This window comes from Canis lupus, chromosome 11, assembly GCF_003254725.2.
Source record: "Canis lupus dingo isolate Sandy chromosome 11, ASM325472v2, whole genome shotgun sequence".
Lineage (NCBI taxonomy): Eukaryota > Metazoa > Chordata > Mammalia > Carnivora > Canidae > Canis > Canis lupus.
In genome coordinates, this window is record NC_064253.1 from 11,366,545 (window position 1) to 11,393,593 (window position 27,049).

The 27,049-nt window shown below is 39.1% G+C and overlaps 1 protein-coding gene across 9 annotated transcripts in view; it reads left to right on the forward strand.

Moving 5' to 3' along the window:
- The window catches only part of LOC112649994 (zinc finger protein 474-like), a 53,206-nt gene that overhangs the window by 4,949 nt on the left and 21,208 nt on the right, over positions 1 to 27,049 (forward strand). For 5 of the 9 annotated variants that reach the window (XR_003129858.3, XM_025432609.3, XM_025432607.3 and 2 more), the window contains exon 2: positions 21,011 to 22,257. Coding sequence is in view for 7 of the 9 variants with exons in the window: in XM_025432609.3 (XP_025288394.1) it covers positions 21,223 to 22,257 (1,035 nt within the window). In the remaining 2 variants the exon portion in view is untranslated. Of the gene's footprint in view, positions 1 to 1,841; positions 1,950 to 15,761; positions 15,874 to 21,010; positions 22,258 to 23,973; positions 24,078 to 27,049 lie in introns of those variants that run through there. The other 4 variants (XM_025432610.3, XM_025432606.3, XM_025432605.3 and 1 more) reach the window with 4 other exon arrangements.

Genomic DNA, 27,049 nt, shown 5'->3' on the forward strand with positions numbered 1-27,049 from the left:
TTTATACATTAACATTTAAAGGCCCATGGCTATGAAGCTCTTCTTTCTCTGAATGCCTAGTCCTTTGGGGTTCTCTTCAGAAAAGATATGACTTCCAAGGAGAATTAACCTTTGGAAGTCATCTGCACTCAGAATGCCTGTAATCAAGAGAAACAACTTTTGAATAAGTTCAGTGCAGGAAAGCTAACTTCTTGGATCCTTCTTCAGCTTTCTGCCTTGTCATACAGCACCCAGTGTCTTACCTAGCTAATCATATGTCACCTCTGGTGTGCCTATTATCCCTATTCTTGGGGAGAAGCTCCAGGCTATAGATGCTTATTGTTCATTACTTGATAAACTCTCTTTACCATGAGGGTTTGGTCCAGGACATAGTCCTTGGCTGGATTCTCATTTCTCTCAGATTTGGTAGAGTTAGACTTCTAAAGCTAGCATACTAATTCCTAATTGCTTAAGGATTACAAGAAACATGGTTTAGATGCTCAGGTACCCAAAAGACCTGGGAAAATGCCACAAAGCTGGCTGTTAACTGTTCTTTTCCAAAAGTCCTGTTATGTTTTTATTCCTCTATTTCAATAAAGGGATTGATTTCTATTTAAAATTATTAATATAAAATTAAGCTAATCTCAGTGAGTTCTTCAATATTCAGTTTATTTTGTTAGGACCTAGTATGTGCCTAGCACTAGGGATACAGTTATGTGGAGAGAAAACAAGCCTTTAATATCTTGGAGTTTACGTCCAAGTGGAGGAGACAAACATTATACATACATACATACATACATACATACATAAGACAAAAATATAGTAAGTGCTATGAAGAAAACAGAGTAATGTCACTGTCATAATGACTGTGTCGATGGTGGTAGCAGTGGTACATGTGTGCATGTATGCATATGTGCATTTGTATGAGTGTACATGATGTGTATTTCTGCATGTGTGTATTTGTATGTATATGCACACATGTATCTCTGCATGTAGGTGTGTCTGTGTGCTCCTCTGTGTGTCAGTATGTGTGTTTGAGAGAGAGAGAAAGTACTGGAAGAAGTGTAGTCAGAAAGGTTCTCTTTGAGTTGATGATGTTTAAAGAGAGAAAATATGAGAAAACTTTGCAAAGAACTAGGGGAAGATTCCTAGCCATGGCAAGAGCATGTGCAAAGCCTCTTGCCAGTTCCTCCCCTAACCTACCCTGGAGTGAGAAGGCCTTTGGGTTCTTTAAGGACCTGAAAGGATTAAGCTCAGGGCTGGCAGGAGGGAGAGTAAAGGAAGACAAAGGAAGAAACTTAAAGAAAAACAGGGATACAGAGGCCTTTGTGGAAAGAGTTTGGGTTTTACTTGAGAGTGGTGGGACAATCATGGGACACTTAATCCAGGGACGTTTAGGACCTATTTTGTGATTTAAGGAGTTGAATATGACTGCTCCAAAAAAGACAGAAGCTCGGGAGTGGATATTCACCTACTACCACTGTAACAGCACATAGTAGTGAGTCGTGTCCATTCACCTGCCTGACAACAAACTTAAGAGGGCAGGCCAGACATCCAAAAGGAATAACTGGCCACATCAATGATATATGTCAATTAATGTAATATCATATGGGGTTCTCAATTATCATAGGGGTAGAACTGAGACAGGTATGAAAGTATGTAGGAAAAAGATGCATGAAGATTCTCAGATGAGAAGGTGAGCAGAAGGTAGAAAATGAGCAGAGTGTTTTCTTCTCTGCCAAATCATTAACAGGTGATCATACAGAGAATAAAAAGACATTAGATGTTCTAGTGTCTAATAAAGTAGTGCCTTTTACCTTTCCTCTAGCTCTCTTCTCCCCAACCCCTCATCTCCCATGCAGGCCCACACTAAGATCAAGAATCTCGTGGGACAGCTAGGCAAAGGAACACACCCCCATGATCATCTTAGCTTGAACTCACCACCACTGTGACTTCTTCCCAGCCCAGAGGTATGGTCAATGGTTATTTTAGTAAAATTACTGTGAAACGACCAAAGAGCAAAATGAGAAGTAATGAGGATGGGGGAAAGAAATAAATAATTGCAGATAGAGTCAGAATTCAATTTTCAGCCAATAATTGTCCTTATTAGTACCATCTGACCTGATTATAATCCAACAAATCATTACCAAATAAGTGTTAGATAGACCCTGGCATGGATTCATTGCTAAGTGAAGATTATGACAATGATTCTCAATATATTCTCCGACCTAGAGGGAATATGTGTAGAGATGTGTGCGTGTGTGTGTGTGTGTGTGTGTGTTCTTGTTTGCCAGCATTTAGAAGCAGAGTGCTAAGTGATGTGATAATAAATATAGGTAATAAAATTCCAGCCTCTTGCTAAGCAAGTATATATATTCTTTGGAAGGATGGAAATACATATATTTAATTTGTAACAAGCTATTTACATTATGGATAATTTTAAAACCATAAATGTGTAATAAGAAATTAGGGTTTACATTATTTGAATCAGTTCATGGCTTTTCCCTTCAAAAATACCAAATGATATGCAACATTAGAATAAGATAAATCTTGGATTGCTTTATCTATTCAGTTCCAAGTGAACCGTCTTATATATGAAACACATGAGATTTTAACAAACAAAAATTAGAACCACATTTTCCTCTTCAGTTAGCCTATTTCCTATGTCAAGTGGAGTTTAATTATTTTAGCTATTACCATATTTATGGGTGACGAGAAACTTGCAAATAAATTTTCAACATAGGCTCTCAGGAGAAGCTTATTGATAAGTAGCATTGGAATACTGCTGTAGCTAAAATTACTTAATTGGACACTATCTACTGTTTTCCTAAATAAAATAGGTTCTGTTGTGATTCACCAACAATTTAAATATCTTTAATGTGATGGGATCTCTTTCAATGTTGATTTGTAACTGAAATTTTACAATTAACCAAAAAGGATTGAGTTTTGTAGCCTAAAATCGTCATCCTTCCATGCAACATTTGCAGGATAGATTCTAAATTTATGCATCTTCAAAAGTTGATTCCATAGCATCTTGAAATATGTCATCCTGTTTTTTATATATATATATATATATATGATATATATGATATATTATGATATATATATGATATATATTATATATTATAAGATCCTAGTGATTTGAAAACTAGGAACATGATGGTATGAACACATAAATGAAAACTAGCTTAAAACATTTAAAAGAAAGCTCCTGGAAGAAAAGAAGAGTGGGGGTAGGGTGGGTAAAACACTGAAAAATTGTCAAAGCTCACTGGAAGCAAATGGAGATTTCACTAAGTGTATCTCTGCTGTAGGTACCCACCTCAGGATCCAGGGTAACAAAAGAGTTCTCAGGGCAGTGAAGAAGGGAGAACATTTTTAGGCAGCTTAGGAAGCACATGACAAATTTGCTGTTTTGTATTTTAGTGAAATAGTATTTGTAGGTAGGACTTCTGGGCATGAAAACTCAGGAAAGGAAAAGGAGGAAAGAAGTAAGAGGATGTTTGTGACGCCCAGTTTTCATGTCCTGTGGATATCGGGTGATGGAATTCTCTGAACTGTTTCCTGGGAGCTGGGCCAGCCACAAACCATCACAAAAAACCTATACAGGAGAAGAGCTCAACTAGACCCTAGGAGCAGGGACCCTAAGATTAGCCTATCTGTTCTGTAGGAAGACAGGAAAATGACATGATTTAAATAATACTGTAGTACTATTGCAACAGTTACATCCATGAGGGGAAAGCCAAGGCCATCACTGAAGCATGGGTAATATCAAGCCTCTGATGACCTCCAGACTTCTTACTTTGATAAAAAGATATGCCTTTATTTCGTGAAATGACTGGATAGGATTTTCGCTATTTGTAGTGATGTAAAATCTCAACAATACATAACTGAGTAAACATATTGTAAAAATTAGCCTTTTAACTCATGATTGGAAGAGTTGGAAGAAATTTGGAAATATCTTTAATGAATAATGTGTTGGTGGTGGTGGTGGAGGCAATGGGAACTCGAAAATTATGTCACAAAATTTCTGTTCTGGACTCTACTGCCAGAGGCAGCATTCCAGGCTGAATGTATTATTAAATAAATCCAGGCAGGCCTTCTTACCATATTCAAGTGCTTCAGACAGTGGGCCATTTATGAGAAGGATACATGTGCATGGAAATACAGGGGAATCTAAAAACTAGACCTCTGGAAACATAAGACCTACATGTCCCAGGGGAATTCCTAGCCAGAGAGTTGAGTAGACTCTGTTCTCTGGCCCAGACACCAAAATAATTTATAGGCACTTTTTCATAAAGTTTCAGATTTCTAGAGGAAAATCTAAGGAACTTCTCAGCCAAGCTCTTTTTATTTCTGCTGAGTAGAGCATTAAGAACCAGATATTACCCCCCATTGGTTTTCAAGCCTATGTTCATGAGGTCTCTTTCTCAAATTGTTGAAAAGTCTGAAGAGAACTAGAGACCATAGTCTGCTTCACTTTTTAAGAGAGCTGGTGACAGAGGCCTGTCCACAGCCAAGCTCCGTGAACCTGACCTGGTCACCACTTTTCTACCTGTGAGGCGATTGCTTCCTCTTTCATACCTGACATGATTGACAGTGATAACATCCGAATCAGGTTTCATTTCTTATTTGTGACATGGTGACAAAAGCTGCTTCTTGTTTCTGGTAGGAGTATCATGACATTATAGGAGCACAGATATTCTCTAAACCCAAAGTAATATGTAAAGACTGAAGAACATCACATTCTTCTGTCCCCAAGTAGCAGTGGCAGCTCCAGGTGTCCTGTCATCAGCTTGTCCCACCAGCTCTACTCTGTTTCTCCCATGGCCACTCCCGTTCCCTCTGTTCAGCCTTCCTCCCACACATCACTTATTTGCTGGGATGTGTCAGCTCTCTCTCAGTGTCCTCTCTTGGCTTAGGTGACCATTACTCTTCTTTTCCCAGAGAGAGGAACATAATGAACCAGTTCTTATCATGTTAGGCCATGGATTGGCCACATTTTGTCCAGCACCCAGTTCTGTTCCAAGGATCCCAGATTGGGGACAGGTAGTAGAGTGATACATTTCATACTGATTCAGTTTGACACCTTTAGAAAATGTACTCCTTTATCTCCTAACTTTTCAGTTGTCTTTTTTAGGACTGCAGGTTGGAATGTGTTTCAATAAAATATGATTTGGGGTGCCTGGGTGACTCAGTAGGTTAAGCATCTAACTCTTGGTTTTGGCTCAGGTCATGATCTCAGGATTGTGAGATTGAGCCCCACAACAGGCTCTTTCTCCTCAAACAAACAAACAAACAAACAAATAAATAAATAAAATCTTAAAAGTAAAATAAAATAAAATTTGATTTGAGTTAGCCAAAGAATGAAAATTTTGAATTCCTCAGAATATTTTACCAAAGGAGAATAATTACAGAAATCTATAGTTTGTCTCCTAATTACATTTTCCCACCTGTGGGGTTTATGAAAATATGGAGAACACAGACATTAAAGCCTCATAGTGACAATGATGATAACATACTTACCACCTACCAAACAGCATGCTAAGCATTTTGTCTTAAACCTCACAATCACTATGCAAGGTATTATTATCTCACCAAACCTAAGATGAAACTGAGACATCCAGAAGTTAGATATCCTAAGATTCCACAACTGAGAAGCATTTTGGAGCTAGCATTTCAAGTAGGTCTCAATTTATAGAAGTGGCATGCAAAAAGTACTTCAGAGTGGAGACTAACAAGAGTATAACTTGAATCTTTGCTATAAGCTATTTTTTTCTGCTTTTACTTAGCAAATTAGAGCTTACCAGTGGATTTCATGGTTGGCTTGAACTTTGACTTTTTTTTCCCCAGATATGACAGTTCAAACTTAAAATCTGAGTGACCTGATACCAGGCCACACAGAAAGGGGAATGGGAATTGGTTTAGCATCCAAAGTGAAGATGCTTTTGAAACAAATTCTTTCATTTTTTAAAGTTCTATCTAAATGCCACAAAATTCTACAGCAGAAGTTTGCTTTCTGGTCCAGAAGTATTTGTCAGGATTTTTAACAAAAATATTTAGACATGTGTCAGCTACTAGTAATATAAGATGGGACATGGAGGCAACTGTTTGAAACAACATTAAACAGATCCTGAGAACTGGAAGAAACATATAAGTTTGGCTTTGTGTAGTACACATAGTCTCAAGAAGTTAGGTACAAATTACATTTTGTAGATTAGGGTGATCTATTTTCCCACTAAATGTTTGGTTTTTAGAGAAAATTCTGCAATGGATCCTTTTAGGAAACTAAAGAACTTCCTTTGTGTAGTCCTTAGATGTAAAATGTTGATATTCTCCAGATTTTATTACTCAAGATCTTTTTTCAATTACATGTTGCATGTGTTATAAGAAAATCTATAAAGGTTCCTCATTTCCTAGAAGGCAATCAGATTTCCTGAAAGTAGCTATAGTGCTCTTCATAATTTATTTTCAGATTGCCTTCCCTGGTAATCTGTTATTCTTCACTCTTTTCCCTCTGCCATTTCACCCACATCTTACTACCTGTCCACACACACACACACACACACACACACACACACACGCATTTATATCCATTTACAACTTGTATCCATTTATATATACACAGCCTTCTACACACTCACAATCATTTATTCACACCTACCCACACACCTCAATCACTCATACTCATCTAAACACACATTTACTCACTTTCATATACACACTGTACTTAATTCACATCCATTCACACACTCACATCCATGTCTCCACTCACATCACACCTATCCATTTCTTTACTCATACATATGCATCCATTCACTCACTGGCAACCCATACTCATTCACTTGTATCCATCTACACACTCAAATACATACACTCACTCAATTACACACACTCATACACTCATACACATTTCCAACTGTCAATCTCAACCATCTACTCACACCCATCCTCACACACCCACCAACTACTATCCATTGATGCACTCACATTCATGTACCACTCACCCATACACATACTTATCCACTTATATCCATCTGCTCACATCTAATTACATACCCATCTCCTTATAGGCATCTACTCACATCTAATTACATACCCATCTCCTTATAGGCATACACACTCAAACACCCACAAACTTTCACATACACCATATACGCACCTGTCCTTCCTACCACAAACCAAAGCCCCACATTTTTCAAGCACATCATGCTCTTTTAGGTTCTCACACCTCTGCATATGCTGTTGTCTGTTTCAGCTGAAAATGTCTTTCTCCCTATATAACTTCTATTCTTCTTTCAAGAACCAGCCCAAATAACATTGTTATTTTACAGACAAATGTTTATAGTAACTTTATTTGTAATAGTCAAACTGTAATCAGCCTGATTGTTCTTGAACAAGTAAAACAAATTACCACAGAATAGTACTTGCCCATTAAAAGCAGCTAATTGCGTCCCGTAGGGGCGCATCTCCTGCGACCGGTCCCGCCGCCCACCCCTACTCCCAGTCTAGGTAGTTCAATAAAGAGATTGTTTATTCCCGGAAAAAAAAAAAAAAAGCAGCTAATTATTGAAACATACAACAACTTAGATATGTCATTAGGGAATTGTGCTGAGAAAAAAGCCAATCCCAAAAGGTTGTGTATAGCATGACCCTATTTATAGAACATATTGAAATAAAAAAAATTATAGAAATGGAGGACAGATTAATGATGTCTAGGAGTAAGAGATGGAGACTTGAAGGAGGTAGTGGGAGGGAGAGAGGTGGGTGCAAATTGGTGACACGAGACGTCATATGGTGTTGGAACTGTTCAGTATCTTAACTGTAGTGGTGCATATGTTTGTAGTTGGTAAAATTATATAGAGCTTAATACACACATACATAAATACAGATAAAACTGGATTGTGTCAATATCAATATTTTGGTTGAGATATTATAATTTTATACAATGTTACTTTGGGAGAAAATGGACAGGGGCACAAGGAATCTATATTTTTTCTTAGAACTGCATGTGAATCTACAATTATCTTAATAAAAATTGTAATTAAGAATATAATCATTTTGTCATCTTCAGACCTAAGACATTAATTCTTAATATCTAGATAACAAGACATATCTTAAAGGATCATGATGAGATAAAACCAAATGGGATGAAATGAACCTAGGAAAATGTAAGCTTCTACAATTAGATCCAAACAGTCAATCACATTAAGTGTAGACTGAGGGAGACAGCTCAGCAGCAGATCACATGGCTGCAACTAAAATCTGGGAACAAAATGATAAAGCAAACCAACCATTCACCAGTACTTTAAGCAACATACTCTGAAGTTGAAACCAACCATTCACCAGTACTTTAAGCAACATACTCTGAAGTTGAATTACTAAGTAGGTCTTTGTGAGGAGCACACAGACAGGGAAACATGAAGGGGTGTTCCATATTTGAGATGGCTACATCATTTTAATACAGAGATTTATCTAGTGTGACCTTCCTCTATAAAGAAATTCCAAATATGACTCAGTTATTGACAAAATAGTCTCACTCTGTATTAAAATCAAATCTACCTCTTTTTTCTGAGCACTACAGGCAATATTTCTGATGTTGTTGTGCTGTTTGTACAGAATATTCCAAATTTTGTTTTTGCTTTTCTTGTGTTTATATAACACATATACTTTGGGTATGAAATGGCTGAACTGTAATGACCATGAACTATTGATGCCATCTGATGTGGTTGCACAGAGTGAATCATTGGCACAGCATGTTGAGGGATCCTTTTTATACTAGGGCTCTGCAGGGGAGGAAAAAGTTTCTATATCTTTTTTGGTTCGGTGGCTGGATCTACAGAATACACTAAAGACAGATAATCAAGAGAAAAATAGTGTATTAACAAGTGCTTCACACATACACACAGGAGGACTCAGTGATGAGAAACTCTCAGGATGGTCAGAATTCAAGGTTTATGTTGCATCTTAACAAAGAACAATAAATTAGTGTAGAAGTGACAAGACAAAGGGATTTAGGCTTTCAGGGGTGGCAAAATATAGTAAGGTAAATATATGGGGGAAACTAATAGAAGATATGGGTTATTTAGTGATTTTTTTTTTTTTTGTAGCTTCCTCTTGGTGCTTGGCTCTGAGCTGACAAGAGTCTAGAGTTGTCTTTGAGTTTCCCTTCTTGGTTTGGGAAAGAGAGACATCTTTTCAAATTTATGTCTTACTTTTAGGCAAATAGAGGGAGAGCGGAAAGCTTTCCTTGTATCTGCTTCTTCCAATTGCCTTCAACTCAAAATAATCCTTATGCAAAGTGGCATAATCTGATACACTACAATTCCAAATAAGAAACCACTCCACAAAACAGAAAAGGCTTTTCAACTCAGAATCCAAACTGGTAATAACCTTTCCACCTAGGAAGGGTTTCAATATCCAGCTCCAAATGTTTGAGAAGGATGCTTGTGGTCCTGACAACGCAGTTGAAGAAAAAGAAGGGAACACTTGTCCTGCACATGGCACACCACTTAAGAAGTAGTGGAGTCAGTTAGCCATGAGCATTTTCTGAAGAAAACAGTCAATAAAGACTCTACCTGATATAAAAATGTAGATGCCAAGACAAGGAATACAGTCAAAGAGGAAAGGGGAATAAAAGCTTGACATGTGGACAAGAACGCTGTATAGACCACACTGAGGAGAATGAAAAATCTGAAAGGATTATTTCCTGAGCCACACTGGTTAGGGTCCTCACCAGAGCTACAAAGAGAGACTGGATTAAATATTTATGCCTTTGTTACAATAGGGAGAATTGTACTATAATTTTCATTCTACAGGGCTGCCTGGGATGTCTTATCATGACCCCTGGGATAGAGTTGCCCCGGTGGTGTTTCCAGTGGAAAATAGAGCTAGGTGACTGTGAACTATTAAAATCCAGAGTACAGAATGGGTAAAACCAGCTGAGCAACATTTTTGCAGAAGTCTGCATTCATTATGCTGATCTTTTTCTGTTGGGGCATTTTAGTTTTCTATGCCTGCTGTAGCAAAATACAATAAAATTAGCAGGTTAAAGTAACCAAATTCATTGTCTATGGTTCTCTGTGTTAAAAGTCCAACATGAGGGTTTCTTGAGGCTAAAATCAGTATCAGCCAAGCTGTGTTCATTTGTAGGAGCCCTTTTTGAAAGCCCTATGTATCCTTGGTCTTCCCAACTTCTAGATACCTTACGTGTTCCTTAGCACATAGCTCCTTTCCTCCATCTTCAAGGCAGCCATAGGTCTCTTTCTTCTTCACTTGTCCCACCTCTTTCAGTGGAAAGCTGTCCACTTTTGAGTACTCATGTGATTTATATTTGGCTTTTCATTTTTCATCCAGCTTCCTCCAGAATATAATAGAGTTAAATTATAAACCACACTTTTCCAGTGGTGAGCTAGTCAGCTTTGCCTTTAAGGCTCAGAGGGCAAATTAGCAGTGGAGTCAACCACAGGTGCCCTTCCTAATGGCACTTTCTCCTTATTGCATTGGGTTGTCCTTCCAGATCTAGGGCTGAGACAGATAGTGGAGCCAATGAAAGAAAATGCAAGAGACAGCACAGAAGGTGGGAAAGGAGCCTATTGAAACCACAAGACAATGGAAAAATCAACATCCACACAATTGATTTTAAATTGAATTCTTATCAAATATCCTGATCTTTCTGATCCTAGGTATGACTTAAAATAGCACACAGATCTTCTTTGTGTTTACTAAAGGAAAACAGAACAAAGCAGTTGACACTCTCACTGACTTCCTTGCTATCTGATAGTTATTAGACATGGGGTGGAAGAAGGTTTTCCGTAAATTTTAAACTACAAAAGAAAGTAAACTACAAGCTAAGAAGATTTGCATATAAAGAGGTATACCACATTTCATGTTCAGCCTGTGCTCTGGGGACAGAGAGGATGAACAAGTTCCTCCTAAACACTAGGAGATGCCTTCTAGTGGTTTTCTTCAGCAGTGGATATCCATGTAAGATTCCTGAGCAATGAAAGGATGTTGTAGGGAGGACTCTGAACCATCAGGGATCTCAGACCATCTGGCCTGTGAAAGAGAGCCTTGTTCACAAGAATCAGATGTGTCAAAGGGAATGACAATAGTTTGTTGATGACTTATTTACATTGGAGGACCAGAGTTGTGGGGAGAACAGCAACAAAGAGCCCACGTTCAGAAACAGGCATCAGTATGTAGCCGTACATAAATTCTCAGGTCTCCAGAGCCACCACCAGGGAAGTCATGCTGAGCAGATCAGAAAATAGAGGCACATTCATTACACACACAGCAGAAATGCAGCCTCATGGGCTCAGCCCGGTTTTTGACTTTCTTCCCAGGGATTTTCCTCAGAAACAGCTTTGGGTGGAGAGAGCATTAACAAAGGGTGTTGATGTCTGCAATGAATGGTAATGAGGATCAATTTAAGTGTCAGCCAGGCTCTGGGAGGCACCGACCTCCCACCTCCCTGAGGTGGGTAGCCCTAAGGCACGATTTTGAGGCTGTTGTCTGGTAAGTGGATGATGTGGTTAAGAAAAGGTTCCTCCAGGATATAGTGAGGCCCATCTCTCATTGGCCAATCTCTCTTGGTCAGGCAGCTCCCTTCAAAGGCAGCTATATTATTCTTTCTGTTTGCTTCCACCTGGACACACTAATCCAGTGACTATCCTTCTGATACTACCACCCTGTGGTTTGTAAGTCTGTGCCAAAGATACCATAGTGAGGTAGCATGCTGAGACAATAAATCATGAGCACAAAGACAGTGGGAACTCTCTGCAAACATATCACATAATGGGGGCTAGGAAACACATGCATCTATTCATAATTTTAAAATTCTAAAATTGTTTATATCCTTCCCCCACTGTGTTTTATCATAATACATCACCTGTAGACACCTGATACCTCATTCTAGCTTGAGAAGGAATCACTATGCTGTTCTTGTACATTTGCAATTCAAACTAATTTATAGGTGGTACTTGACAAAATGGCCAGTTTGTCAGAAAGAAAAAGTGCACCAGATTCTGTAATCCGTACAAGGAAGCATAATTCTCTTAGGAAGTATTTCCAGCCCAAATCTTGGAACTCTAACAATATATTGTTAATGGTTTGTTGATGTTCTTTTGACTGACTGATTCTTTCTTTAGATTAATAACTTAAACAATTCAACATTCTTAATGTGAGGGATCATTTAATGGAAAATCAAGAACCCTTGGCTTAAGCAGAAGAGTAGTTTTTGTTATATCAGTGGTAACTAAATAATCATGGGAAGGCCTCCAAAAAGTTCAGATGGGCTCCAAACACATTTCTTTTTGTGTTTTTTCTTTTCTGTATTTCTTTTTTTTTTTCTTTCATTCTTTCCTTTTTTTTTTTTTTCATTCTATCATCTCTCCTGTGGCTGATCTAAACACTGACTGTTAGATTTTTTTTTTCTCTCTTAAATTAGATGCATCATTTCCTGTTACCTTCCATTAATGTATGAAAATTCCTTCTCAGGTCACTGGTTCTTTTCTCTTTGGATATTTCCTTCCTTCCTAGAAATAAGTCTTTCAGTCTCACTCTGCTGTCATTAAAAGTTTTGTTTCTAAATTTTTTGCCAATAACTCTGTCAGGCTTTTAGTAAATATCTCCCCTAGAAAAACCTTCATCTGGATTCCCAGTTGACTGAGAGTGAGTGCTCCTTGAAGTGGTATTCAAATATTTAAACTGAGGAGAAAAATTTAAATATTTCATTGAGGAGAAGAACACTTTAAAGTGTTTAAACACTTTAATTATTTATTAAAATATTTATAATTTAAACATTTAATTGAGAAAAACACTTTAAAGTGTTTTAAAAACACTTTTAATGTTTAAAGTGAGGGTTACAAATCGTCAGGAACTCAAATGCCTTTGAGAATCAAGAATGAACTACAAATGAATAAAGCAAAAGACTGAGGAGAAACTTTGGAAGTGTAAAGATTGGCTGGCTCACCCATAGGCACAGACTTTATTCCGTATCAGTTTATGTGGGTTGTTGCCGCATTGGAAGGTGTACTCTGTATGGCCAGCTCTCCCACTTTCTCACAAGAAACGCAAATTCTGCTTTTGTGTGATAGCTCCCAACTTTGAAATAATGGCACCTAACTCAGACTTTTTTTAAAGATATATTTATTTTATTTTATTTTTTTGTTTTTATTTTTTTTTATTGGTGTTCAATTTACCAACATACAGAATAACCCCCAGTGCCCGTCACCCAATCAGTCCCACTCCCCGCCCTCCTCCCCTTCTACCACCCCTAGTTCGTTTCCCAGAGTTAGCAGTCTTTACGTTCTGTCTTCCTTTCTGATATTTCCCACACATTTCTTCTCCCTTCCCTTATATTCCCTTTCACTATTATTTATATTCCCCAAATGAATGAGAACATATAATGTTTGTCTTTCTCCGACTGACTTACTTCACTCAGCTATATTTATTTATTTTAAAGAGACAGAGGGTGAGTCAGTGTGCGGAGAGGCAGAGGGAGAGAATCTTCAAGCTGACTCCCCACTAAGGATGGAGCCTGACATGGGGCTTAATCCAAAGGCCCATGAGATCATGACCTGAGCCGAAACCAAGAACTGGGTACTTAACCAACTGAGCCACCCAGGCATCCCTAAACTGTTTTCTTAAGTAGGTTCCATGCCCAGCATGGAGCCTAATGGGGGGCCTGAACTCATGACCCTGAGATCAAGATCAGAGCTGAGATCAAGAGTCAGGAACCCAACTGAATGAGCCACCCAGGTGCCTCAAAACATTTTTAACTCTAGGAAGGCCAAAAAGAACTTATAGATGGGCCAAATTTGTCCTATCAACCACTGCTTTAAAGTCTTGAGAAAGAACTATTTAGAATAGAGCTTTTTTAATGGAATAGTAGTATCCCAGATGTTAGCAAAGATGGTTTATGATTCAACAGCCTGACTCCCCCACTTTTTATTGTGTCTACCCTTTGAATTTCTATACATGATAGGATTCTAATGTGCTTATACTGATGGTTTCCATAACCAGTTCTCCACCACTCCAAATGTCATTGTTACAATTACATGGTCATACCTGTGTGGCATTCATGACTCTTGAGTACTCTGTGATTTGGAAGCTCAATATAGAGTGAAAATTACAGACTCAGTCTAACAATAGCCTTCACAGGGTGATATTATGAGCTCTAACAACATAAAATGTCCTTACTGAAAGTTCTACTTAGAAGTGTAAAGAGTACATTTCTCTCGTGTTCTGTTTGCATGGCTTTCCTAACACTATAGACTACTATGTCTACACCTGACAATTAGATTGAATGAAGGTGGAAAAACTGACTTCTTGGCTTAAAATTCTCCACCGTGAAGGAAAGATGAGGAAGGATAATAAATTTTCATTAGTTATTCAAAATCAGCCTGGAAATGCCAGCAGGGACAGCCAGATTCCCTTGAAGCCATATGCCTCAGGCTAAGTGGATTTTCTGAATATATTTTTATTTTTTACCTTACAGAAAATGCTCCTGTCTTTTCCAAACCAGACCATTTCCAGTTCCTGGTTGCTCTCATCTGGCCTTTTGTCACTCTCATTAGAATTGTTGAGGACTGCAAGTGCTACTGGCCCACGGGCAACGCATAAGGGAGTGCAGAGAACCAGCCAGAGTGAGCTGGACCACTCTCCTCAGCAGTCCCTCATCAGCCTTGATCTAGGAATGGGATCACTTTAAATTGACTCCCTATGTGACAGTGGTGGCCTTGTGGTTCAGTGGTCAGCTATAGAAGGAAATCAAATAAAAATGAAGGAAAATATGAATATGCCTAAAACAGCAGGTTTCCTCTTTTGGTTTAATTCAGTTACAAAGGGTCAAACAACATTGTCTAGTTCTTGAAGCATGATGATGGTATAAAATTACAAAAATATGTTTTCAGTGGTCTGAATGAGTTGAGGATTCAATGTTAAGCACTATATTATTTTCTAAGATGCTATTAAATAATTCATTTGAGTTTATATTTATTGCAATACTGAGGTCATGTGCAGCTTGAATAGCATAGATTTTTATTACTTACATTCTGAGGGTGGTTGTATCAGTTAGGAGATAGAACCCATACCAATTATTTAATTACAATTTCATATGAAGAGTTGTTAACCAGGAAAGAAGTTGTTACGTACGTAGTAACTAGCAGGGTAAAAAGAGAACATAACTATATGAGGGAGGCAGCAGATACCATTCCTAGGGCTGAAGTATCAAAGGGAAGAGGTTTGGATTATCAAAACCTAGAAACTTTGGAGAAGTGCTTTATGGAGTTGAAAATCAAATCTTCAAGGAAGAGACAGACACAGACTGGCTGATGATGTTGTTTGGAGAGGGAAAGGGAATGAATCTTGTTTGGAAGTGTTGGAAACACTGTAAACTGGTTTCAGGGACTCCCAGAGGAAGCCACTCCTGTCAGGATGAAGAAGTGTTGCTGGGGTTGATGTTCATAGGAACCACAAGCAGACAGGAAACCTTTAAAAAGTAGCAAGACGAGGTGCACCTGGGTGGCTCCCTTGGTTAAGTGTCTGCCTTTGGCTCAGCTCAGAATCGCAGGGTCCTGGGATGGAGCCCAGAGTTAAGATTCCTGCTCAGCGGGGAGTCTGCTTCTCCTTCTCCCTCTGCCCCTCCCCCAACCGCATCCCTACCCCTGCTCCTGTACTTTCTCTCTCTCAAATAAGTAAATAAATAAAATCTTTAAAGAAGGAAAAGGAGCAAGGCTTCTCTTTCTGATCCAATCTTGTATCCTCCTTCCTTACCACAGTTTGCAGAGAGAGCCTCCTGGCAAAGCAGAAGTGAAGCATCTGGAATTCCAGAACATCACAAAACTGAATACAGAAAACAGCATTTGGAATACACAGACACTGTTAATAATTGTAACAACAATGATGCCTTCTTGTTCTTTCAAAAGCATATGGAAAAAAATAAGTTTTTATTTTCCTGAAGCAAAGCATGTCATTTGAATTTGTTCCCAAAAAAAAGAATTCTAGGAAAGGAAGATTGTGAATCAATGTGTTAAGGACCATTGCTTCATGTTTAGTTTCAACTTATTTCTGATTTTTAGAAAAAACTATATATTTAATAAGTCATTTTTTACCTCAAACATGCACTCTTTCAAAAAAAATTCACTCATCAAAAAAGAAGATCCTGATGCTTGAAATATCACTGTTAAAATTCATTTTGTGCTAAGCCAGTGGCAGCTATTAAAATACAACTGCATCTCATTAGAACTAGGCCTTACAGATAGGTTTCATGCAAGGAAAAGCCTCCTTGAAAGTGGCTAAAATACAATTAGATATTTATTTATCTTATGTAAATAAAGGCCAAGTGTGACACTTGAGAGCCTGTATGGTGACTTCACCTTTTTTAGGGACTCAAGTCCATCTAAATTTCTGCTCCATCACATTAGGGGTCACATGAATATAGTCTGGTCCATGATGGCTGCTAAAGCTCCAGCTGTCACATCCATCCATCACATCCAGCTTTAAACATCAGTATCAAGGAAGGGAAGAGGAACAGGTTGCAGACATGTCTTACACAGTCCTGCAAAGAGGACTGGCATGAGAAATCATGTGCCTACCTAAAAATTGGGGCTCTCTTAATTTGAGGAAGTTGGGCAGAATAACTACTGGTGGGGGGAACTAGTTGTCTCTGCCAGATGCTGGGAGGGATATTACCTCATCAATCGTAAGGCTTGGTGCAAGAAAGTCTATCAGCTCCTTTTTGAAAGCGAGATTTCAAAAGTAAGGAAGACTGGCTGGCAAGCATATGAGGACTCCAGGCGGGGGAGAATGGAGCCTGCTGGATGGGGTGGATAGAGGATATTAAAGACAAACCTTCTGTATTTTATAATTTTCCTCAGAGCCAGCATCTCCATCTTTCTTATTTATTCATTTGTCCATTTAAAGACTTTGGATGCTATACTAACAGGGAAGGGGTCATATATCACTTCTATCTATTTTGTTTCAAAAGACTAAATTTTTTTTAAGATTTAATCCTTTGGTTGTGCTCTGTCCCCCTACCCCTTTTTATAGGGAAACACCTTCTCATGCCAACATGGGTTTGGATTTCCATGGTTATTATATTCATCTTTTGAGTGTCTTTTCCTTCTCATGAACCCCAAAGGGCATGGAAAAAAAAGGCATCATATTGATAAAATGTGATGCCTTCTAAGACATTCTTTAAACATCCTTTGTGCAAATATCGTCAAAATGAATAATTCAGACCAATTGGAGTGAATGTTTCTCCACGGTTGCTTGGGGTAAAGCTGACTGGCTTTGCAAAGTAGTTCTCTTTATAAGCTTGCAACGTTGCTTTATGATGTGTCTGCGTGGCAAGCCAATTTCTTAAGTGATTTAACTATATGTATTTCGTATTTTCCAGTAGTTTTGCTTATAGAATTAACCTATAGGAGAGAGCTGCTTAGGCCTTGTCAGAATTGTTGGTGGAAAGAAACATGGTAAGGCTCTCCATGAGACACTGCAGTTCCCCAAAATTTCACTTCTTCCAGGTATTTCACCTTTCATCTTTTGATAGCTTTAAGCAACTTCAGGAGAACATTGAAGGAGGAAAAAGACGGTAGAAAAAAGGATGAAGTTACAATTAGGAATATGATGACACTCTCATGTTTGCTGCAGAGAAAGTATCTACAGCACAAAAATGCCTGTGTGCATGAAGATCCATCCCTAATCAAAATGGTGAAGTCGGTGCAAAGGGAAGATCATCTGGCCTTTTGGAGCTGCCTTGGCTTTCACCCTGCACCCCAATTCCCCCTCGCCTGTCCCCTCTCCTGGATAGTAGTGTAGATTTCTCTCAGGTTGTTGGTGAGATCAGGAAAAGAACCCTTATTGCACATGATGCCAGAGCCACTTCCAGCAAAATAGAATGAGTCCTGTTGCTTCAGGAAAGATGCTGTCTCCAGTATTCCCAGTCTGTCTCTCCTGTCTCTCTTTCCATCTCAGAGGCTTATCTCCTCCTGTGCCCTATTTCCCTCTTCCCTTTCTCCTCTTTCTTCTCAAGGGCAGTGTAAAAGCTGGTGGGAACTTAGTTACCTTCAGGTGAGGCAGATGAATCATGCATTAAAACAGGGATAAAAACTAAAGAGAAGCTCTGTCAGTGGAATCTGAGGCAGAATGAATCATGGAAAGAGCTGACTGACTCTTAGAGCCAAAGAGAGTTGGAATTGGTTTTCAGTTTTGTCATTTAAAAACTGACTAGTTTTTAAGTTGGGCAAGTTACGTGTCTTCTGACTCATAGTGTCTTCATTTATAAAACTGAAACAATCCTATTGGCCTTCGTTTGAGAATTAATTGAAATTGTGTACATAAAAAATTAGTACAATACCTGATACATAGTTGGGGTTCAGTAAATATTAGTCCTCTTACCTGATCCTAAGGGAGATAGGAGTTGCTGAGGCAAGTTATGGGGCCTCTCCCAGTATTCTGATCAACTGGGAGCAGTGTGTGTGTGTGTGTGTGTGTGTGTGTGTGTGTGTGTAAGAGAAACTGTGATCAAGTTTAGGGGAAGTAAGATTATTTATATGCATTGATTTTTCCTGTCTTCTTAAGTCCTTTTGTTATCTGCAACTTCCTGGTATGAAGGAAAGTGGGAAAGGAAAACAAAGATCCTTGGTAAACAAGATGCGAAAAACAACAAAGCAGAGTGATTTGGGGTTATTTCCCTTATGTACCAATAAAAACCTAATGAAATCAGTTTACTTAATTCCTTCTGTTTTGTAGATCCACTTTCTCTTTTGGATGGTGCCAGCCAGGTGATACATTTTGTTTCTGTGAGCTTAATTTTCTGTGCTAGCTACCCTGGGGCCAATGCATTCTTTTGTCACATGTATTCATATCACTGTCTTAGGATCTGTCAAAATGAAGAATCACTTCCTCTTCTGTGCCAGAACTGATCTGATAGTCTTATTTGCAAAGATTCAGACCTTCCTCAGCACCAAAATATACAGGAACTAGGCATGGATTTTACAGCTCTTTTGTCCCTTATCAAATGTAATGCCCAGTGTTTTGAAATTATCAGCAGGCTGTCCTTGTAGTGCCCGAACTCAGGTGTCTGCTGTGGTCCACAGTCTAACCTCAGATCAGGCGCTGCTCCCTTTGTGATTGGGCGCGAGTGATACAGAGCTTCCCATCCAGACCTGAGTGTCCCTTCAGGGAATGAAGAAGGCCTTAAGACTTCTGACAATAATCTTTCTTAGGGCCTAGACAATAATCTTCACCCTGGATGAAATTCACTTATGCCTCTCCCCAAGGTAAAAACTCCCTGGCCTTCTGCCCATAACTAGATTTTATCAGCTAACCTTTCTTGTTTGTTTGGAAAATCATGAGCCATGTTTTTACAAAAATTATTTGAAAGATAGATAGATAATATCTACTATATTATGTAGTATATAATATAATTATATGTTATTAAATATAATAATATATTAATAATTTATTATTGATAATTAAAGTAATTTAAAATAATACATTATAAATATATAGCAATATATGATATATAAATATAAAGTATATTTTTATATGACAGATATTATCTATCTTCTATTTTATAGTTATATATTATATAATATTATGTAATATATAACTATACTTATAAATAGATAATATTTATCCAATTGTATATTATTTGAATTATCCAATATTTAACTAGTATCTATATTCTCTAGCTGTATAGATGTAGGTACAGATAGAGATAATACAAAGAATTTAGTACAATAGCTATATAAAAAAGTAAAAGTAAAATCAAGTAAAATCTGAGCATCCTCATCTCTGGGGATATCTACAGATATTTTACCAGGAATAGTATTGGCTGGGGTTGCACTCTTAGCTTTGGGGCCAAAATAAATTTATGCCCCAATTTATTCATACTCCACTCCCATAAAAAAAAGTGGATACATGGTAGGTTACATGAAGTTTACCCCCTCTGTGGGGTTTCCTGACAATCCTCATTATATTCACTATTGAATTCCTTCTGCAGGGGCTTTTAACTTTAGGCTAAGGGGCATTCATTAGGTATGGCATATTATTATAACTCGAATAAAATATATATTGCAACTAAAGATATTTGATTAACTATTTCAATTAAATTAGTTTCACTTGTGATAGTAAAATTTTTATTTTTTGCCTTTAAAATAATAGGCTTCAGAGAACTGTCAAAAGGATCATGGCACTAAAAGGCTAGGAAACAAACTGAAGGTTGTTGGAGGGGAGGGCAGCAGGGGGACAGGTAACTGGATGATGGGCATTAAGGAGGGCACGTGGTGTAATAATGACCACCAAGTGTTATATAAGACTGAGGAATCACTGTCCTCTACTTCTGAAACCAATAATACATTATATGTTAATTAATTGAATTTAAATTAAAAAAAATTTTTTTAAAGTTAAGAATCCCTAAGGGAATGGAAGAAGGTCTTTTTAGGGATCCCTGGGTGGCTCAGCGGTTTAGCTCCTGCCTTTGGCCCAGGGCGTGATCCTGAGGTCTCGGAATCGAGTTCCACATCAGGCTCCCTCCCTGGAGCCTGCTTCTCCCTCTGCCTGTGTCTCTGCCTCTCTCTCTCTCTCTCTCTCTCTGCCTGTCTATCATGAATAATAAATAAATCTTTAAAAAAAAAAAAAAAGGAAGAAGGTCTTTTTACATTACCTGCAGTTTTATTAATCTCATTGTCATAGTTTCTAGTTCTGTCTTCTGTGATCTTACCACCATGCCTCTGTAAGTTTATGCCGCATGTGTCTATGATATACTGTAATTGTCGATCTTTCTTTGGGCAGAACACGACTTTAAATTTTGTAATAGTGCAATTCATAGTGGAAATTTTTTTCACATTTATTTCAACATTTGCTGAAAAAAATTTATGTGCTAGTTACTATCTAGCCAAAGGGGATACTAGGTCAAAAAAAGAAAATGACTGTTCTTTATCAACTTACAATCTAAAAAGTGTGTGTGTGTGTGTGTGTGTGTGTGTGTGTAATAAGTTCTTAATTTATGTTTCCCCCACAGATCTTGGAGGCATCTGAGGTTTAATGAGGACTTTCCAGCATTCCAGACTGCTGCCCTGCAATGAAGCTCTGAGTCATGGTCTTTGGGTCTAAGGAGTTGGCAACAATGTGGAACCCCAGGACAGCCAACCTGACTAACCTTCACTCTGAGCAGAATCCCAAAAGGAATCTGGCCTGAAATCAGAGCAAGCATAGAGAAAGACTTGCTTGTTAATGGAAACAGGAAAGGAGAAAAGGGTTTGCAACAAATTGCAACAGACTTTCCACCATTCTAAAGAACCCACCTTCCTTATCAACCAAGCCATTCTATGTAGTGACTCCCACTCTAGCCTTTTGCCAGAAACAGAGCATGTCAGTCTTGCTAGAAAAATAAAGACAGGACCTCAGAAAATGAGACCTGGAACAGTGATACTCTCAAAACGGTCTAGTTGGAGAATTATGTCAGAAGGTCAGCCCAGCCCCCCAGTGATCCCCTCCCGCAGGCCTGGATTCCGGGTGTGCTATATCTGTGGCCGAGAATTTGGGTCACAATCAATTGCCATTCATGAACCTCAGTGCTTGGAGAAGTGGCGGATTGAAAATAGCAAATTGCCCAAGCACCTGAGAAGGCCAGAACCCTCCAAACCACAGCCTCTTGGGGGCACTGGGTCCTATAATCTTCAGGCAGTGAATGAGGCAGCATACCAAAGTTTCCAAGCTCAGCTGCTGCCCTGCGAATCCTGTGGCCGCACATTCTTGCCAGATAGCCTTCTTATTCACCAGAGAAGCTGCAAGCTAAAGGGTGATAGGCCCAGAGCACCAAACCCCACCAGTTCTGATGATCCTGCTGGTCCCAAGAAAGCTTCTAGTGGCATCCCAGCTCGACCAAAGACTCTCATCTGCTACATTTGTGGTAGGGAATTTGGCACTCTGTCCCTTCCCATTCATGAGCCCAAATGCCTGGAAAAGTGGAAAATAGAAAATGACCGGCTCCCCAGGGAGCATCGCCGACCACTCCCACAGAAGCCCCAGCCACTTTCAACTGGACTGTCCAACCAAGAAGGGTCAACTCAAGCACAGCTGGTGCCCTGTCCAAATTGCTGCCGGACCTTTGCCCCAGACCGCCTTCCAGTACACCAGAGAAGCTGTAAAGCTCAACCTAGTGGGCAAAAAATTCAGAATTTGACTTTAGGGAGTAAAGGTGGCCTAAAAGAGTCCACTAATTCCAAGCAACCAAGGAACATGGCAGCACCCACTGTGACTGATAAGGTAATTCATGCCACATGAGATGCATTGGGTGGACCTGGGAGTACATTCTACCTCCAAGGGATTGAGAGAAAACTATCCCCAGACTCAGCTACCTCCATCCCTAAGATGGTTTCTTTCAATGCCAAATGTCTGCCTCATTGCAGCCTATCCAAGTTGACCCCTGTTGGGCCCTATATCTCTGTTGACAAAGTAGATATAAGAACATCCTTGCCTGGTAGGTTTATTGCCATCTTCTACTCTGCTGTCTAAAAGAGAGATGGAAGTCTTTCTTCCCTGATTCCTCATACCAATAATCCTTGGGAGAGACTGTTATTTGAAAATGAGTCATTAATGCTGTGTCTACATTGCAGAGATATAATTCCCATTCCAACAGCCAATATTTATTACCAGTTTATTTTAGTCATCTACCTTAGGAATTCATTTTTGGCAACACCACGTTATGCTGAGTTTATCTTACTAAAATAGAATCTATGTCAAAAACCCCAAATGACTTTATCAACAATTAAGCAGTGGAGCACTTACAGAAATAGATGTGCTCTTCAGATACAGCATGTTTTCTTTTAACACTTCCATGATTATGATATGTGGGAGATTAGCCCCAGGGCATACTCCAAAGCAAAGACGTGCGGATTCATGGTTTTGGGCAGCACTCAGAACTGTTGCTCTGTGCCCTGCGTTTGGTTTGGACCCGAGGCGCTGCTCCCCACTTGGGCACCTGGGAATAAGCATGACTCCATGGGTCTCCAACTGGTATGGTGAAGTATTGTTTACCTGAAGGTTCACCATCAACTACAACTGGGGAAGAATGCTTATGGGGGTGGCTATCCACACGATGTGGTCCATGTGCTTTGTCCTGCCAAGAAGCACAGGACGTGGGTGCACTGTTTTGTGTCATTCCTTACAGAATGTCAAATCATGAGAAATAGGAAGTGGTCAAAATCTTTTCTCTATGGTTGGCTATCTAAAGCAAATCCTGTAGGGATTCTTTTTCTTTCTTTTTCTTTTTTTTTAGAGTAGGTGCCATTCCCGATGTGGGTCTCGAACTCACGATCCTGAGATTGAGTCACATTCTTTCCTGACTGAGCCAGCCAGGCGCCCCTGCCTTTAAATGGACTGCTTGGGGAAACTGAAGTTACCCAAGCCATTCTAAAAGAGTTAACCAGAAGGACTAAGTTTGGGGAACAGGAAGCAGCCTTTATTTTTAATGCAACTTTTCTTCCTTGCTTTTTTGTTGCATTACATTGGCAAACTTCTAGTACTTTTTCCTAACTTTCATGTTTAAAATGAAATGACTAGAAATGTACTGGTTTAGAAGATTCCAAGACAATGATCCTAAAGCCAAAGAATCAGACTGAGAGATACTGGGCAAGTTTTCTGATGAACACTGAAGCAAGAATGGCTAGTTTCTGTGCTAAAATCAAAACCCAAACTCTTAAATGTGGCATGAGCTGCAGGCTGGTCTCATAAACATGATCTGTTTTTCCCATCTTCTGGCTGTTGCTTTTCTTCCAAAACGTGTGGGGTCTGGATTCAGAGAACACAAGACTCCATGGCTCGGAGCCGCAAATCAGCAAGTCCGTTAGCTCTCTGACTTGCCGCCCTGTTTCCTGATTGTATGCATTTGCTTCACATGTTCTAAGTACAGATCTCGAGATAGGGAAGAGTGTGGTCAGGATTCTTGTGCTTTCTGTTATAACACATACTTTGTGCCAGCAGGCTGAGCACGGCGTGTTCCCACTCAGTCACGACTGCTAAAGAAGGCTGGCCTGGGCCCCTGGCTTCACAGGAAGACACTTCCTGACTCACCCAGGCATCTGGAGGGGAGATGTCAGAGGAAGAGGTCAGCGATGGCCCTTGGTGACTTGGGCATTTAGATCAAAGTAGTGGACTTCCATCAGAACAGGGGCATCTAGGGGACGTGGCTCTGTCACAGCACAACCAACCCTGCTCCCAGGCCTGGGAAGGCGCGTGTCAGTGAGAAACTGGCTCTCGGTGCTGTTGGATATGTGCTGGCCTGTTTGGGGATCACACAGGCTTTCGTGGAGGGCCTAGGAAGGTCATCCAATATAGGGTCCCTTTAGCTGCCAGACTTAAAGCAAGCTTGCATTAATTAAAATGGACAAAAGTGGCAGGCATCAGAGAGGCATGGACTTTATTTCTTCCCTAGGAAAGATATTTGCCATTCCATAGTGTTTTCAGCAGGAAACCTCTCCCAGGTAGTATGGTTTTCACTTTCAGTTACCATTTGATCTATGGCTGTTTTCCTTTGTTTGTGTCATTTAAAATTTAGGTAGTACAATTTATTTGTATCATTCAAAGTTTAGACACTATGGGAAATAATCCACTTCTCATGAAGATCTCTGCTTTGTGCACTATTAGATTTCAATATTTCATCTGCCTGTGACAGCCAACTTTTGGCTAGGACACACAGCCATTCTTTTCACAGCTCAGATGTATGCTTCTTCTCTTGTCAATCAGAGCAATTTCCTTCTAGAATCGTTGATCAGAATCAGCAATCATGCCTAATGCTCTCGGGGGTTCAATCTCGTAGAGAATTCAGGTGAGGAAAAGTATTTTCAGAACCATGATCATAGTGCTTGGAAAACAATTCACTCCAGTTGGGCAACAATGACTAAGTCTTGCTGGCAGAGTGAATTGCCCTCCCCACTCAGAATGTTCCTCCAACATAGACTGGCTCAGTTCTCTTATGACACAGGGGCTCCTGTTACCCTTCAATCAAATCTGCACGCAAATAAATACCGCCTGAGACAAGTTCTTCTCCGAGACATCTGTGGGCATTTTGCTTTCGCTCTGCTTTGCCCAATGAACCACTGTATGCGCTCGAATTAACCGTTGCTTCTCTTCCAGAATATAGGCCTGAATGTACCCTTTCTGATCTCACAGGCAAGCTGTGAAGGATGCTAAGCAGAGGAAGTGAAGATCTTTATTTCAAAGGTGTGACTGCCCTGGGGTCGCTGCATCTGCATTAGATAGTATCAGGAGCTGAATCATTCTTTCTTTCCTCCAAAAAAAGGGAAAACCTGTGTAAGCAATATCCACCTAAGCAAGAATTTAAAAGTAGTGATAAGGGACACCTAGGTGGCTCAGTGGTTGTCAGCCTTCAGCTCAGGGTGTGATCCCAGGATCCTGGGATGGAGTCCCATACCCAGCCTCCTCGCGAGGAGCCTGTATCTCCCTCTGCCTATGTCTCTGCCTCTCTGTGTCTCTCATGAATAAATAAATAATTTTTTTAATAAATAAAAGTGGTGATAAGTCCAGAGGAAATTTGGATGCATAATAAAGATATGCATAGATTAACATTTTAAGTGTTAATATTGCATTTATGTAATCTATTAAATTCTAGTCTCTTTAGTAAGCCTACTATTTCAGCAAACATTTTAATAAACAATTGCCTACGTGATGCTCAGGAGTATAGTAATAAAGGTCATTATTACTCCTTATCTTGATATGAGTGAATAAATTTTAATGCTTGCATTTAATATTTGAGGAAAATGTTGCCCTTTCCTAGAAGCCAATCATCTTTCATTCTTGGATTTCAGGTCATTTCTGGCTAATTGGAACACAGATCAGTAGTTAATTAAATGTAGTGACAAACCAAAATGAAGCTTTGTCTCATTACCTTTTATTAGTTAGATAATGCATGTGGTTATTTTCTTGGAATTTTGCTTATACCATGTGAAACATTGTTCCTAAAAATCCCATACTATATTACAAAGCAGGCATGTTTTTATTTAGGGAAATTATCTTTTTTTTTTTTTTTTTTATAAATGATTCTCTCTGAATCTAGTTTTAAGTTACCTTTGGCATCCTAGATGTTTAGATTTGAGCTAAAAAATCCCACCAGACACATCTCTAGCATCTGGTGCTGCCATCTGCTGTTTTCTTTTAAAGTATGGTCTGTATGCTGTCAAAAATCTCCTGTTACCTCCAAATATATTTGAGAAAGTGCCCATATAATACACACTGCAGTTATTTAGATCGACAGCTATATATTTGCTTTAACATTGTTAATGGTGTTCTGTGGCTAAGTAACTTATTCTCTAAAGGCAAAACTCTCAATGGGCGTGTCACCATCAGAAAGACTCAGAAGGGAAGGATGCATATTCTCACCTTTTCAAGTGTGTTTGCACATTTGTATCTATGGGGTCAAAAGTATTTAGAGTTTATAAGAAGGCATAGAAGAAAGGAAACTGATTTTTTTTGTTGTTGAGTTCCCTTATGATCAGCACTATATGTGCATGATCTCCTTTTAATATTCCATAATATTACCATAACAGATAAAATTTTCCCACTTTCTATCTGGGGAGATTGAGGTTAAACAACATAGTGAGTTTGGTAGTGGGTGTCAGAATCAGATCTAATTCCAAAGACCCTATCATTTCAAGTCTAAGAGACATGGCATGTGTGGGATACAAAAAGAGTATAAGTGTTAAGAAGACAGAGGACAGAAGTGTATTTATTCAGCAAATATTTATTGTTAGGTATTGGACTGAGTACTATATATAGAGTCATAAAGAAGATACACTTCCTGATCTTATGGAGTTTTTATTCTTATGGAGGAAATAGGAAATATAAATAAATATAGAATTCCAAATTGTGATATGATAGTGTCTAATGATGGGAGGCTGACATTCAGGATCTTAGTTAGAGAAAACCTCTGGAAGAAAGTGACATTTCAGCTGAGATGTGATGGGTAAGAAAGAATTTGCCAAGAGTAAAGATGTGGTGAGAAGGGAATGGTAAGAGGAAGAGACATTCTGGCCAAAGATAG